General features: G+C 42.0%; 1 protein-coding gene across 6 annotated transcripts in view; it reads right to left on the reverse strand.

Moving 5' to 3' along the window:
• Positions 1 to 16,270, reverse strand: part of tenm1 (teneurin transmembrane protein 1) — a 165,114-nt gene that overhangs the window by 12,273 nt on the left and 136,571 nt on the right. For all 6 annotated transcript variants that reach the window (XM_058063859.1, XM_058063856.1, XM_058063855.1 and 3 more), the window contains 8 exons: positions 14,766 to 14,960; positions 8,920 to 9,007; positions 7,335 to 7,531; positions 5,907 to 6,220; positions 5,266 to 5,438; positions 3,023 to 3,267; positions 1,960 to 2,253; positions 531 to 775 (listed from right to left, as the gene is read on the reverse strand). In XM_058063859.1, coding sequence (XP_057919842.1) covers positions 531 to 775; positions 1,960 to 2,253; positions 3,023 to 3,267; positions 5,266 to 5,438; positions 5,907 to 6,220; positions 7,335 to 7,531; positions 8,920 to 9,007; positions 14,766 to 14,960 — 1,751 coding nt within the window. The remainder of the gene's footprint in view (positions 1 to 530; positions 776 to 1,959; positions 2,254 to 3,022; positions 3,268 to 5,265; positions 5,439 to 5,906; positions 6,221 to 7,334; positions 7,532 to 8,919; positions 9,008 to 14,765; positions 14,961 to 16,270) is intronic.

Here is a 16,270-nt window from a genome sequence, read left to right on the forward strand (position 1 = left end):
AGTCCTTTTTTAGAACATTTTATTTTTATTTTGGGGTTGGAGGGATCCAACCTGAACCACTGTCTTTGTGAGGTAGGGCTGGTGGAATTTCCACCGCTAAAATGATAACCTATGCCGTAATATTGTTTGTTACACACGGCAACTGGGTGAAGAAGGGTAGACACTGTTGAGAGCGAGACATTGTGTGAACCATGTGAGCGATCATCATAGCTAAAACCACAACGAACATGAAGCGGCATCTGCAGGTGAGTCATTCTGACATGTAAAAAGAAGAGACAATTTGCAGAATAATCGGTTGTTATTTTGATATGTCCTTTCAGTAATCAATAATCAATAATTCAATAATTTGCACAATGTTGTGTGTGTGTCATATTATTCATATGATATTAATTAGCATCTGAAATACACAGTTTCATGTTTTTTGTCAGATAAAAGGTTCACAGAGGGCTAGGGTTATGTTTTGGACCTAAACCGGTCCCCCTGGTGCCATTTCAGTTTCAACCTATCACCACTGTTACACCTTGCCATACCTGTAGATGACACTGCGTCCTGTTCCCAAGTACTGAGTCCTGAGCAGCCTCCCATCCAGGGTGTGGTCCTGCAAGAAGGACGCCTGGCTGTCTGGAGGCGTGTAGATATTCCGGTAGTATCCAATGGACAGGAGTGAGTGCAGGGTGTGTTTGGCCATACTGGGCAGTGTCACCGCAGTCAGGCGGTCCGTTTGGTCATATTCAAAGACATATCGTCGCTGGCTGTGCAGGAGAAGCATGACCGACTGCAAGGACACGGACACAAGTGCGTCACTTAGTGAATCAGCATTTCTCCATTACACAAAATTACTTGGAGATGCTGCCAATATTGCTATTGTTGACATCGGTATCAGTAATGTCACAATATGAATTGTCACAATTTGTATGCGTATTCTGAATGTCTTATATTTCTATTTTAGTTCAGTTAGCACTTTTTATGCTTGAAAATGCTTCATTTACGTAAAATATGTAATATTTGCTTGAATATGAATTTTTAAAATTCATTTAAAATTCATTTTCTATACAGGTTATCCTCACAAGGGTCACTGAGGTATGCTGGAGCCTATCCCAGCTGACTTTGGGAGAGAGGCGGGGTGTACTGTACTGGCCGCCAGCCACTATCGCTCACATTCATACCTATGGACAATTTCCAATTAACCCAACATCCATGTTTTTGGAATGTGGGAGGAAACCGGAGTACCCAGTGAAAAGCCACACACACACGGGAATCGAACCTCGGTCGGTCTCCGAGCTGTGTGCACCGTGCAGCCAATTTCAGCAGCTTACTCAAGTAAATGAATGTTCTGTATAATACGTTCTATTTAAAGCTCAGGTATAACACCACTCTTATAATATTAGCAGTAGACCTTCAATTAAAATGATTTTGTGAGTTTCATTAAAATAAAATTAATGTTATATTAAAAGCTGACACTGGGTATATTTCTGGATGGATGTTTCATTAGACTTCATTTTGAGAACGGAAATTGTACCTCCTAATTCGTCACACTTTGGAATGGAACAGGCTGGTGTTCACTGCGTACTTATTTCCATTTAGAAACAATCCCGTGGGCCGTGCACCGTGTTTCAAAGTGCGAGTAATGCTGCGTTCAGTGATCTACTGCTTTGTAATAAATGTCAGGAAGGTAAATTCAAAGCTGTGGTGTCTTACAGAAAAGGAAAATGTGCTTTTTCCAATGTGTTTTGTTACTGTAATGATTATTATTGTTGTGTGGTGAGGAAGGTATGTGGTTAACACAAAATGTCTAACAATGTGAAACGCTCACATTCATTTTATACATTTTGATCATGAATAGACTTGAAGGCTGGGGAATTGATTTTTCCAAACCATCGGTTTCAGACTTTTGGTTTCAGAAACTATAAGCAGCTGAGCAATTCTGAAAGGCGATGACAACATAAGCTGAGGTCTTACTTTGTCTATGTATGTGTAGCTCCATATCTTGCCATTCACCCAGGCTCTGGACACCACCTTATCATTCTCGTATTTCAGACGTTCAAACCATTCTCCACGGTGGATGGCTGACAAGAGTCCACCCCCAGAGTAGGTGACATTTACTTCAGTGTATTTGCTACTCGGGGACCAGACCACGGGTCTGCCAAGAGTATCATACTGGATATGGAGGGTGAATTTCCTGTGGTCGTCGTAGATCTTCCCGACTCTGGTGTTCTGATCAAAGTCTATGGACAGGAGGTTCCTGTTATGTGCCTGAAAGGAAAAGGCCACCAAAAAGGATAAGTTAGAGGCAAGATTCCATAAAATAGTCATGCAAGTTTGAAACTTAACTGCTGTGTAATCAGAAATTCTCAATAAGGTCGCAGACAGTGGGATTTATAAATCTCGGTTATAACTTTCACGAGTTTAGATGAATCAGAAGTGACATTTAGAGTAAGAAAGGCTTCCCAAAACTGCCTCACGTGCAAATGGACTCCTAATCAATTACTAAGCGTTCAATTTCCTTTTCTTTTGAAATATTCTCCTCATGCCATGTGCAGACTGATCCACTGAAGAAAAGAGGTGTTTTTGTGTAGTATTTGAAAAGTCGTATTTGTGGAAAGTACAGTTCAGGTTTTGTGACTCAAAAGAAGTATTAGAGCGCTAACGTGGTATTTGTGGAAAGTACAGTCCAGCTTTTGTGACTTAGCTGTTTGCTTTGTGTGATGTATTTAATCACTCAGAACAGACACAATTATTGCTCTCAATAATTGACTGGAATACTCCATACTGTACTTGTGTTTGAATATTCTGTAACTAATAATAGTCAACCACAAAACAGTAATATTTATGAATTATTATTATTAATAATTACCAATAATTTATTCATTAATGAATTTGTGAAAAGATGCAGTAGAGCAATTGAGTGGTGTTCGAACCGTGAAATATTCAGGGACTACTGTATGTATATTTTGTGTTGATGAAACCCACTCATACAAATCTGTTGCCAGGTACTGCAAATGGTAGTAATTTAGCATTTTACCCTGAGTCTGCGTTCATAAGTGGTGTAGTTCGTCTTGCTCTGCTCCTTCCTCTGCCTCCACTCGATCAGGCTGGGGGCGTGGTCACCGGGCAGGCTGATGTTACAGCGGCTTGCGGTTGGGCTGACTCCACCGCCAGCTCCTCCAGGGAGGAGGGGCTCCGTGCTGAGTGACAGCTCCATCCCGCTGGCCAGCGAGACAAAGAACGAGCCGTCGGCGCTGACTTTGTATGAACTCTGTGCATGGTCTGGGTGTCAGTTCACACACACACACACACACACACACACACAGGAAGTCACAAAGCCACATAAGCATGAACATGTACAGCAACAAGTGTGAAAAATAACAGTCATTGTCTCGGTAAATAACCTTAAGAAAAAAAATAATGCGTGAAAGTCACATTCAACATACTGAAAACAACTTGCAATGTGTGCAATATTAAAAGAATCTACTGTGTAGATGCCATGCACCGTATGCATGCACCCCCGACACCATATTTGGTGACCAAATAAATACATCCATAAATGATTCCCTCTGCCACCACTGGATGATGTCTCTCTGTGACACTTAATGCCTGAGAGGCAATATTCATTATTGTGAATGCGCTGGCAAGTTAGACTTGCAAGGTTTATTCCACACTGTTCCCTAGCAGATATCTCACAACATCGTGCAAATGCCAGCGTGCGTGTATTAATGGGGGCCGGGGCAGCCTCTTTTTTTTATGCAGTTCTGTCATAATGACAAGTGCCGGGAAGCAATTAAAAAGATGACATGAGAAGAAAGTGCTCCCATGAGCAAATGCACCATGCTCATTTTCTCCCTTTTTAATTTCTGGTGGTCATTAAGAAATTTCAAACGCGATATGACACCCAGCACACACTCAGTACAACAGCATTAAAAAAAAAACAGTAAAAAAGAAAAATGAGAGAAAAACACAGGTCAGATTATGTAAACCGTAGCTAAATAATAGCTGTGTTTTTGCTGTCTGCTAGTCATAAATGTTTCATCATTCATAACCTCGCAGGCGCCACTTCTTATACGGTTGTGAATGTTTAGCTGACCCCCCCGAATGACTCATAAACTGCCTCCAGGCAAGTTGGTGGACAAGAAGATGGGGGGCAGACGCATGAGGGGTTAGGCTATAATTGTCCGTGTGCCAGCCCGCAAATAAATGGAAACATTACATCTGGGCCAGTTCTTTGTAAGCGGCTCACATCGAGCAGGAGGGGTGTCCAAAGATTTTCCACTGAGGGCTACATAATGAACTAAACTATGTGAGGGGCCACGTTGATATATTTTAACATATTTTGTTAATTTGTAAAAAGGGTGAAAAAAGTATATTTAATTATTGAATGATTTATTATTTTATTAGTTATAAAATATTTTATATAAAATTTATTTTATATACATTTTAAAATAAAAATTATTTTATTTTATTATTATCATTTATTATTAATTATTCATTATTTTTAAACCTTCTTTTGTTAAATTTTTGTGCCGTGGGCGCACTCATACCGCGAGTCATTCAATGAACTCATGTTTTCCGACAACCAGGCAATGACGAATGACACCAAGTCACAACCACAGAAGCACACAGCCCAGCTCAACACCAACGCCAAGACCGACGACATGAAGATCAGTGTCAGTTAGACCGTGGCCGTGACCGTCAGCAGGAGATCACAGAGAAAACGATATCAACATCAACAGAAACCAGTTGCAGCAAGCCAGTCAATCAAAGTACCTGGGTAGCATCTTCAGATGCCAGAAAGCCGACGTAGTCAGCCACAAACTCTCCAAAGCAAAACTCATTCAAGTCATTTTCCTACCAACGCTAACCAAACAAAAGCCCTCAAAGAAAATGACCACCAGTGAGATGAAAAGCAGTTTAGAAGACCAAGCCAGACAAAATCAGAAATTAGGTCATAAGAGACATGGACACCTTGGACAACTCACACATACGCCTCTAAACCAACCAGCTCTTTGGGCATAGGCTAAAACCCCAGAAACCCTGGCTGAACAGCCAGACAAAAACCAAGACGAGTCTCCGACAGACACCCTCAAAGCCCACGAGATGTCCTCCTCCAGGCCAGTCGCCTTGTTGCTGACAGATGACTATGACTCCCGGCGACATCCACCGGTACAAGAAGAAAAAAGACCACACTTTGCACACCCGTGACATTTTTTTTGATCAATGAAAAAAAAATGTTCCTCAAGCCTGTGGGCACAAGACGGCATGATGCACTACCTCGCTTGAATGTGTAAATGGTGTCACTGGCAGACAGGTTGGTACTGGTGACAAAGTTCTCGCGATTGGAAGCCTCGACCTCCACCCGAGACCAGCGCTCCAGGTTGCCTTGGAAACCCCGCACATCACCGGTAGGGAGGGTGATGTTGGTCACGCGTCCTTCGTTGCTGTATCTGTAACAATAAACACAAAAGTCCGCATGCAGATATGACTGAGCCTGTTGGACAAACGAACACAGCGGTAACGAGCACGCAAACACGCATACGTACACACGCCAGCACTCCCACCTACACACAAACATTGGTTCAAGTGACAGCTATGATTTATATAAGCAATTATCCAGCTGTGAGACTATGTTGGCAGTGGTAAATAATTCAGACAGATGTGTGTGTGTGTGTGTGTGTGTGTGCTTTATCTGTAAAAACATGTGGACATTCAAAGATAAGTGAATATGTCTTCCAGCAAATGTCAGCTAAGCATAGACTAAAAAGGATGGAACACTTTTCAGTCTTATTGTTTTCTAGAAAGGTAACAAAATAATTTGCACAAAAAAGTCCAAGCATTAATAAAATACGTGTTTCCATGGTGACACGCTCCACAGAAGGACAGAAAAGTGAGAGGACAATGAGTACACAACTTACTCATAAACAGTGGTCCAACTGTTCTCGTCACTCTTGGTTGCTAGGAGACCAGTGTTACCATGGTAAGTGATGTGGGCAACGTCGTGACCCTGGCCTGACACTTTCCTCAGTGTTCCGCTGTTGCTAAGAGACAAGCGGTACACCTGTCCGCCGGGTAGCGCCAGCCAGAGCGGCACGCCGTGAGCGTCTCTCTTCACCTGTAGTCCGTAAGCATCACGGCCGATTACTCCAGACAGAAGGCCGTCTCTGCCGTATGAGAAATTGTAAAGGTAGTGGCCAGTGATCAGGTGCTTGGTGTGCAGGTGGGAGCCATTCTGCAAAAACAGAAACAGTAACATTTCCACATGCTGACATTAGCTACAACTAATGACCAAATATAAGACAAACCCTCTTTTTCAAGACCATACCTGTCAACATTTGCATTGGAAAAGAAGGGAAAAATATGTCTTTCCAAAAAACACAAGTGTTGACAGGTGAAGTTTAAAACCACCTTTTTTCCACATTGCTATGGCAGGTTAATGGTGAAAAAGGTTTGCTGTGTATTGCAGGACCTACTTTATAGTGCCACCTATAGGACTGGAATGGAACAGTAGCTCAGAAAGTCATGATTCGGTTCATTTGACCTTGGACGTCTGCGCTCCACTGAGTTCACATTTATAAAAGCAGACTAGTCAGTCAGTTTTAAAAAGATAAATGTTGCTACTGCAGATGAACTCGAACAAATTTACCTGCCACTTTGGCTGGTCTGAAAATAGCACACATCAACACAGAGTGCTTGTGGAGCTTCGCGTGTACAGAGACAATCACCACATCATAGCGGGGTTGCCAATTAAAACCCACCTAAAAGTTATTTGTTTACTGTAGCAACATTACAACCAGGCTATCTTTATTGCATCACTGTTAATGGAAAAAGTCATTAATTACATTTATTTTATTTACCTCATAAATAAAGCATTCCGGAGGCTGACATGCAGGTCCCTAAAAACTATTTATTTCAGCTGTAAAGCTTTATACAGGTGGTCCTCCATTTATGATATTCCATGGTTACAAACACGTAAATGTATTAAAAATGTCATTTAATAATACAATAATGGAGTGTGAGACTCATGCCGGCCGGAAGAAGGCCGTGTAGACAGCCACACTGAGGAAGAATAACTTTTTTGGCTTCATTTTGTCTCCCAAGTGGAAGTGCGTTAAAGAAAAGGAAAGCTATTGTTGATATATTCATACATCTTTAGATACATTCTATTGTCTCGGTGCATTTGCAGTTGAATAACTTCTCATAGCCACATAAAACGGACACTCACACAGCACAACCGTTAAGCTAATTTAGATATACGTTCCCACCGACTTGACTTATTGTACATGCAGCCTTCTAATAACATTCAACAGCATTATATTAGCTTATTTGGAGACAAAGCATTGTACCTGACTGAAGAGGTACAGCTCCTGATCCAGTGGCGATCTGATCTCCACCACCCCGGCTGGGCCAGGTTGAGGCTGGTTGGGGCTCACAGCTCGGATTCGGATGTTTCCGAGATCGCCAATATACAGGGTGCCATTGGGACCCACGGCCAGAGAGGAGGGGGCTTTCAGACGAGCGTCACGAGCATAGCCTCCGTCACCTCGTAAATAACACAAAATTGTGAGTTAGCACCACGGATGCCACGCTGAGTTACACATCACACTCGTACAAACACATTCTTCCTTTCTGAAGTAAACATGTGCAGCCAAGTTCTGCAAATAAGAAGAGCTCATGGTGTGCCCTGAGCGCTTATCGGTTCCGGACAGGACTTGGACTCCAGTAGCTCCCCTATGGTCTGGATAAGATCAGCGTGATAGTGACTGAACACATTCACATGTCGTGGTAGCGCAGCAGGATAACTGCCGGGCGATGCCCTTTGAATGCAGCTAATAGGAAGCAGGTCAGTGCCAACACCAGAACGGAGGTTTATTATTCCACAGAATACGTAGAACGTTTTCTCGCATGGGTTTTGTGGGGACATGCTGACGTTCCAAGACAGACACTGTGTGAGTGTTTACGTCGAAACACGGCATCGGAAAGCCTCTGAAGAGTATAATCATCAGTTAACATCAAGACGTGATTGAAAATATGCAAAGCGAAGTTGAAGAGAAAAAAGAAGCGGTTACAGCCTATTGGCTTGTGGCATGGGGGAGACTTCCCTTGGCTTTGAAGGGGGCACAGAAGAAAAGGCAGCTTTTTATGATCTGAATTAAATGATAAAATCACATCCTCTGACATTTACAGTGGAAAGCACGGCCTAACGGACAAAGGAACATCTGCTTATTTGTTTGGTCCATTTTCTCAACCTTTTATTAGATTTCAGGTGCCCCGCCATGATTTGCCAACCAGTTTAAAACGTTCATCTGCTATAGCGGGAAAGCTTTTTCTTTCGCCAGCTGTAAAATGATTGGATTTGAAAGGCTTCTCTCATGCTGGTTTATACTGATATTCAGCTGAAGGTCTTTCCAAAGAGAGGCGGCCGCTTGAATACAAATGCACGCATCACACAAACATATGTACACTTGTATACACCCAAGACAGACTTAACTTGAACGCAGCCTTGAATCTGCCATTTCAGTCACGTACACAAAAAGGTCATCGTCACTGGTTAAAGCCCAAATTCCTCTTAAATAAATTAATTTGGACAGGCTGAACAAAGGCAAACAGAATATGAGACGGACTAAGGAGAGGATGTTCTGTAAATAAAATGTGAAGCGAGCACGGACACGCAGGCAGTATAATCACTCTTTTAAGACCCGCTTGACAACATCAATTATTGGCTGTTGTCTGCACAATGTTTTTGTCTTAAAAGGTTCATTTAATGCACGGCTAAACCAGGGTGGAATGATAGGATCTGATTTTCAAGTGCAGTTTCATGTCATTCTTAACTATGTAATCCTTTAATACAGCCATATTATAATATCTGTTGTCACATAACGATGCGTGTGTGTGTGTGTGTGTGTGTGAGAAAGTTGCCTGATAACATACCAGAGAAGCAGTCACAGTTGGGGTCTATCTTGCAGTCGCAGTCCGTAGGAGCTCCAGAGATAACTGATATCTCCCCATTGGTTGACACCTGTGTTGTGTTCAAAAATCCATGTCACACACGGCACAGAAACACAAACTTCTGTTGTTGAGAAGGTCATGCTAAAAAAAAAAAAAAAAGGTAATGCTGACATTTCAGAGTTACTATATCAAATTAAATTGCGCTGGTTAAATTATAAAGTAATCTAATAATAAGCCTGGGTGCTGAAAAAAGACTTTTAAGTCAGGATCCATTTTGGGTATTTTTCTGCATGCTTTACAGAAATAAATGGTGGCTTTTTATGTTTTGAAAAAATCTAATTAATTCCAAATAAACGACAAACTAAACTCTTAAACTACATTACCTGTCTTTGTGGAGTGTTTTTCATGAAGGTGACATCGGCTACACTTCACATTTTATTGAGCTGATCCATGTCGGTGAATGCTTCATTTGAAATAGTTGCAAGATGTTGCAATCAGGTGTGTATTCACTCAGCACATGTGATAAAAAATGAATATATACACGTGTTGCTCCATTCGGGCCATGAACTATCAGGGAGTCTGAGCAGGTGTTTGATTTAAAGAGACACCGGTTGATTTTAAATGTCTTGTGACTTGACTGTGATCAATGCTTCAAAACTATGCCCTCTGCACGGAACAAGAGCTGGAAATTGATGCTTGTCACGGTTCGCTAGCTGTCTGTTCTGCGAGTGTGCGGAGAGGAAACATCCTGTGATCGTACAGAGTCGTGCGTCTGTGTGGCAGACAAATGAAGTGGGTCGACGCAGCAGATCAAAATCTTTCAACCTGCAGGGGGCATTTGTGGTTGCATACTGTGTACATCAGTGTACGGTTCTCTTTGGTAACATATTAGACATATTATTATTAACATATAGACATATTATACACCTACTCATACACAACCTATGAAATATGAGTGCTGCATCAAAATTGCTGCTTTTACAAAATAATAATATTTAATTTTGAAATTTGATATCTATCATTGTGTCGGTATCGTACAGAAGTGCACTACTATCCAACTGGGAGCGGTTTCTAATATTTTGATTAACTCATGTAGAAAGTAATTATATTATTTTTATTTTTTTTGCTTAAAATTGAGATTCTCTGGACAATGTTTTTTTCACATGTAGACACAAAGAATGGAACCGTTCTCTCTACCCTTCATGAGATAACCCACCCTAATCCACCCTGTGTGTGCGCACCCGTGCCTGCCCAGGCTGGTGAAAAGCTCTACTGCCATGCCCATCTATGTCAGCGATGCGTGATGCGACGGACCTGGCGCATCTCCTCAGCTACGTGCCCACTGGTCCTCACGCCTCCTGGCTCCGATGTCAAGGTGCGGTGCAGCCGTTTTTGAATACTTCACCGCAGTAAACAACACAGATGAGTGCATACGATGAAATTAACAAGGGACAAGTGCCAGCTTTCACAGAGCAAATTAGCTCAGTGGAAAACACGCGACACATTCACATATGAGGACTGTCAAAGACAATAACTTGGCTTTTTTAGACTGCGGTATCTACATCGGAGATGACAGGGGCCTCCATGTTGGTGTTTACAGAAAACCCCCACACACTGACTAATACATACTCTTTGACTCACACCACCCACTGGAACACTAACGAGGCGTTATTGCAACCCGATAACGCAGAACTGATAATGTCCCCACCAGCCCACAGGCCAAAGACAAAGATCATAAGCACCTGAAATTGTGTATTTCGTTCCAGAAAGAACAACAGCAAGGTGGATATAAAAGTATAATAGCAAAGTATGGAATATAGTAGTGTATACGTACAAACACACCCACCACTGACCACGGCCTCTACACCTCTGTGGGCAGCAACATGATCCTGTCATGCGACTGTCATCCCATAATGTCTCAGGCCGAGCTGAGAAATTCAGAAGGATTTTTAACAAACATTCCTGGTAACATTTTGAGACAAAATCAGTGCAGAGACAGTGCAGTTTTTTTTTTTACACTGACAAAACCAAGCAGCCACTGAGCACGCACATGTCACAACACAGACGGGCTAACTTTTCAGGTCACGACTGAACTGTCTACCTGAGAAACACACAAAAATGTACACTTTCTGGACAGAGGAAATAGTTTGAAAGAGGAGTGAGAGGTATTACGGTTGAGACACAATCTCTGGAGGAGAAAGGGAGGACTCACACTGAACAATATTCATTCATTCATTTTCTGCCGCTTATCCTCACAAGGGTCGCGGGGGTGCTGGAGCCTATCCCAGCTGTCTTCAGGCGAGAGGACTGGTGGCCAGCCAATCACAGGGCACATATAGACAAACAACCATTCACACTCACATTCATACCTATGGACAATTTGGAGTCGCTAATTAACCTAGCATGTTTTTGGAATGTGGGAGGAAACCGGAGTACCCGGAGAAAACCCACGCATGCACGGGGAGAACATGCAAACTCCACACCGAGGGTGGGATTGAACTCGGGTCTCCTAGCTGTGAGGTCTGCGCGCTAACCACTCGACCATCATGCAGCCCAATTTAGCCAATAAATAAGGCTAATTGATTGTGAGGTGCAGCTACTTTAGTTTCAGGTGTCCATGACCGTGATTACACCTGGAATGCTAACAAAGTTGATAACACTCAAATGATCATTGCTAGTTAGCAGAGGCCTCACTCCAATTTATCCTAACAACCCCTAGTCATTGAGTATAAATTGATGAAACCTGCCTACGTATTCTAAAAAAGGCAACTCATTAATGCAATTAATTGCACCTCGTGTGAACTGATGCATAATAGTCAGTATGCATAAGGCCAGGGCAAGTTGGCTTTTCTGCCCTGTCCAATGAGGCATGCTGGGGGACGAGGAGAGTGAGGAGGACGTATCGACCGCCACGAGTCTCTGTGTAAAATGCCAGCGTTTATGATGCAGCTCATGAAGTAAAATCATTTTTAAAAACCCTGTGAATATTTAGAAATTGGATCGCATGCTGATGATTTTTTGAGAAACCCTCATAATTGGCACAATTAGCATTTTCTCCAAAAAATAAAGTATCTCTCTGATAAAGCTGAGGGATTAGGGGAATTAGGGAACCAGCTCTACCTAGTGTACAACACAGCATTATTATTCTAGTGATGGTGTCTGGGCTGTCTGATTCCCACCAGACGCTGTACTGACTGTACTCGGTTTGACTCCACTCATCAACTTTAAGACATAAAACACAATAAAATGGTTGGAGTGATATGTTTATTTACAGTAACGAAACAAAAATACAGAAGATATACGCCAAAGTAGCAACTACAGTAAAGTAGTAGTAGTAAACCCTAAAAACGTTCATTCAAGGGTCAAGGAACTTTGTGACCACTCTTCTGACTCTCTTTTCTCTGATTCATTGCAGTCAGGCTGTACTTCCTGGTCAATTTGTATGCCGCTCAGTGTTTATCCGTCTCGTTACTGGCCTCACAGTAGTTGGAGAACAAAGCAAGCATAAATAACAAACGGCTGATCATTTAAATTTATGTACGTAGCCCTTTTCAGGACTGCAAATCTGGCTTTCACCTGACCAAAAGTACACTCAATGACTCTGTGGGACCAACACAAACACAAAGTACTGCTCTTGAGGTGTGGCGCATACTGAGGTCTCCTTCCTCCACTACCTGCTTTTTCAAGGCTGGGATCTCGTCAGTTTTGAAAAAAAGAGTTTAGCTGTGAGTTGGCTAAAACACTAATTCGTCATGCGTACTGCCAGGCCACTTATCATCGGTATTTGTAGACACACACAGCTTGTACTGCATGTTTACTCTTTTTGTTGAGGTACTCTGTGGCGTTGGGAGATGGCTGCCTGATTTCAATGTGAGTCCCGTAGATCCCATATATTGAGGTATGCCGTGCACACAAAACAAGCTCCTCTGCCTCGGGTTCAGTGAAAGGTAGCTTGATGTATTTTGGGCCGAGGTGCACGGATACAGCCTGTCACGACAGTCACGACAGTCCGCTATCCAAAAGGTTTTCCCATCATCTGCGGTAGGAGGCAACACATGATGCTTGGGAGTGCCATATCCATCTCCCGGACCGTCAGCATTGGCGCCCCCCAGGGCTGTGTCCTCTCCCCTCTGCTTTTTTCCATCTAAACAAATGACTGCACCTGAGGCAACCCCGCTGATAAACTGCTGAAATTTGCAAATGACAACAACGTCGTTGGCCACATCCATCCATGACAGTGACAAATTGAGATGGATCAGCTGGTATCCTGGTGTGGTCACAACAACCTAGAACTGAATCCACTTTAGACTTCACCCCCCCCAATCCTCAACAACACAGAAGGCCCTCCCATATAGACATGATCCAGGAAATAGCACAGCACATGATATACTTCTTGAGACTGCTTAAGAAGTTCACCCCGCCCAAGGAACTGCTAACAAGTTCCACAGTACAATAAAACAGTCTGTTCTTTCCACCCCCATCACAGTTTGGTTTGGCTCTGCTACTAAACTGGAAAAAAGTCCACTACAGTGGACAACCGGGTCCGCAGAGGGACCAGGCTGCCTCCCCCAAACTGTACCAGTCCAGAGCCAAGAAGAGGGCAGGCCACATCTCTGCGGAACGCTCACACCTCAAAACAATTTTCCCCCCTCTGGCGATACAGAACACTGTTCGCCAAAACAACCAGAAACAAAACAGTTTCTTTGCCCCTGGCAATCAAACTATTGAACTCTTCACAACCCTCCCCCCAACCAGACTGACCGGTATGTATGTACTACTTTATTATGTATCCATATTTACATTACCAAACACTGCTATTTGCACTACATACTGTACTGTAACATTATAAATACCATAATTATGTTCATTCTATGTCAATATGTATAGTAGCATTCTCCTCCTTGTCCTAATATGTGCATTTATTTACTATTATGATGCTTTGTAACAGAGAATAATGTGGACTGGAGTCAAATTCCTCGTGTGGTAACGTGGCCAATAAAGCTGATTGATTGTGATTGCTCACACACATTTACCTGTGGCTTTTATACAGGACTGGGGGTGTTTGTCAGCCATTAAAATGAAATGTACCAATTAATTTATGTTTCACTTTATTTGTCAGTTCACTGTCAATTTTACCTGTGCACAGCTCGTTTGTCACGGCACAATTTTCTCTACTCAATTTACTTTTTCTGGATCAAATTATTTCTACACGCGCCTGCCATTTTTTAATGCGCTGCACATCAGAGGCAGTCTGAAAGAACTGCAGCACATCATTTTTCATCTAATTTTATAATCCGGCATGATAAGATGGGTTCATATGAGGGAGTACTTCCCCATGTTGCATGTCTTAAATATCTTTGATGATTTTCAATGAGCAAGATTGAGTTGTAATGCAAAGGGTAAACGTGGCACCAACGTGGTATGAAAAATCTCATTTCAAAAGTTGTGCAATGCAATAAAAGCAATATTTATTGTGTGATGTATCCTGGCAGCTGTTTTTCCACTGCAAAGATACCTGAAGCCTTTTATGTTGCTGTCTTGACTGTATCCTCACCGACCACAGAGGGTCTATTGATTGAGACCGGTGGGAGTTATCTTTGTTGCCCCGGGTGCCCATTGGTTATGAAGTGTTAGGATGTAGGTTGTAGCAAAGCTGAATTAGAGCAGAAAGTTTTGAAATGAAATAAAAAAGCTGAGTTTTTGAGCCGCAGGACTTCTAAGTACGAGTAATACTTGACTATAAAATAAATATTTGAGTATGCTTTATGAAGGAACCGTCAAAGTGTCCCACATTTGAGATTGACTAAGTACTTTAGAGATAAAGTCACCTGCTGAATGCGGTTGATGCGCCTCTCGTCTGTCTCTGCGATGAACAGGGTGCCCAAATGGGAGACGGCGATGGCTTTCGCGGCTTCCAGAGTGGCCCGAACCGCAGCTCGACTCACCAAATGGTGGTCAATACCTGGAACTTGGCAGTGGATGGGACGCCCGGCGACGATGCGTACCTGAAGGGTCTCTGATACCTAAAAACAAACACTTCCATGTGTAAAACAAGCAAAGTAGAAGCAGAGATCTCTCGTGATATTAATAATCTAATCCACATTGGCATTACCTTTAATATTTGTGTACTCCTATATCACAAAATCTATTTAAAACATCTGTATGCTCACACAACAGTAAAACCTTTTAGAAGATCAGTATGTGGAGATTGAGCACTTTTACAAGTTTTTACATTTCCATTAGACCAACATAAGTACAACTGTGGTATGCTGGGTTGCAACCACATGGCCTTGAGGAAGCCATATAACTTGAAGTTGGACGCACATACAAACTGAGTATCTTTGTATAATGGTTGGCATATGAAAACATGAACATGTTAGAAAGAACATGACAAGGACACACTTATATAAAATGTAAATCAATGACTTTCCTTGGTTGATGAAATTCCATTCTAGTATTTTTTAGATTGTATCAGGTTTTGCAGGGCACATAAAAACCTAAATAACCTAAGTAACGAGTGCCAGCACTTTGATGAAGAAGGTGATAAACACTACTAAGTTCAAGAAAGTACAGAAGTGATTGATCACGCCAGGACGTACAGGAAGTCTGCAGCAATTATGACTTCCATCCTGGCAAAAGGAGAAGAAATCAAGGAAGCTATTGCCGTGAGAAGGGTAAAAGTATGTATAATTGTTCTCTATATGATTTATTTTTGTTAATATATTGGCATATCTAGAATGTATTATTTGGAATTACGGTAGATTCTTTTTCTTATGGGAATATTTGTTTTCATTCACTTCTTCTGACTTTTTGGAATGCACTACAAATGATAACCAAGGTTTCACTATAAATGGTCAACTTAACACACCTATACATGTTTTTAGAATGTGGGAGTACCCGACAAAACCCCCCCTACACACAGGGAGAGCATAAAACCTCCAGACAGAAATGCCCAAAGGAAGATTTGTCTCTGGACTGTGACTTATCAAACATTTAACAGACTTATCAAACATAATTTAAAAAAAAATTTGGGGGGAAAACACACAAAAAAAAGTATGAAATTAGGTTGAAACAACCAAAACAAAACAATGGCTTCTGGAGCGACGCTATATATGTTTGATTTTCAAACAGGGAGCTCTATTTTTCACTTTCTGTCAAGTTACTTGTGTCATTCGCTCGGAATTGAAAGAAATATTACTTGCAAACTGCCATGATGTCACACATCTACAGTCCATTATGAGTGAACAATACTTGTAACATAACACAAAGTGAAGAAGAAATAGAATAAAAAAAATAGTTCTGAAGCAAACGGCATCAATATCTCCCCCCAAAA

The sequence above is a fragment of the Doryrhamphus excisus genome, chromosome 23 (assembly GCF_030265055.1).
Source record: "Doryrhamphus excisus isolate RoL2022-K1 chromosome 23, RoL_Dexc_1.0, whole genome shotgun sequence".
In the NCBI taxonomy this organism is placed as follows: domain Eukaryota; kingdom Metazoa; phylum Chordata; class Actinopteri; order Syngnathiformes; family Syngnathidae; genus Doryrhamphus; species Doryrhamphus excisus.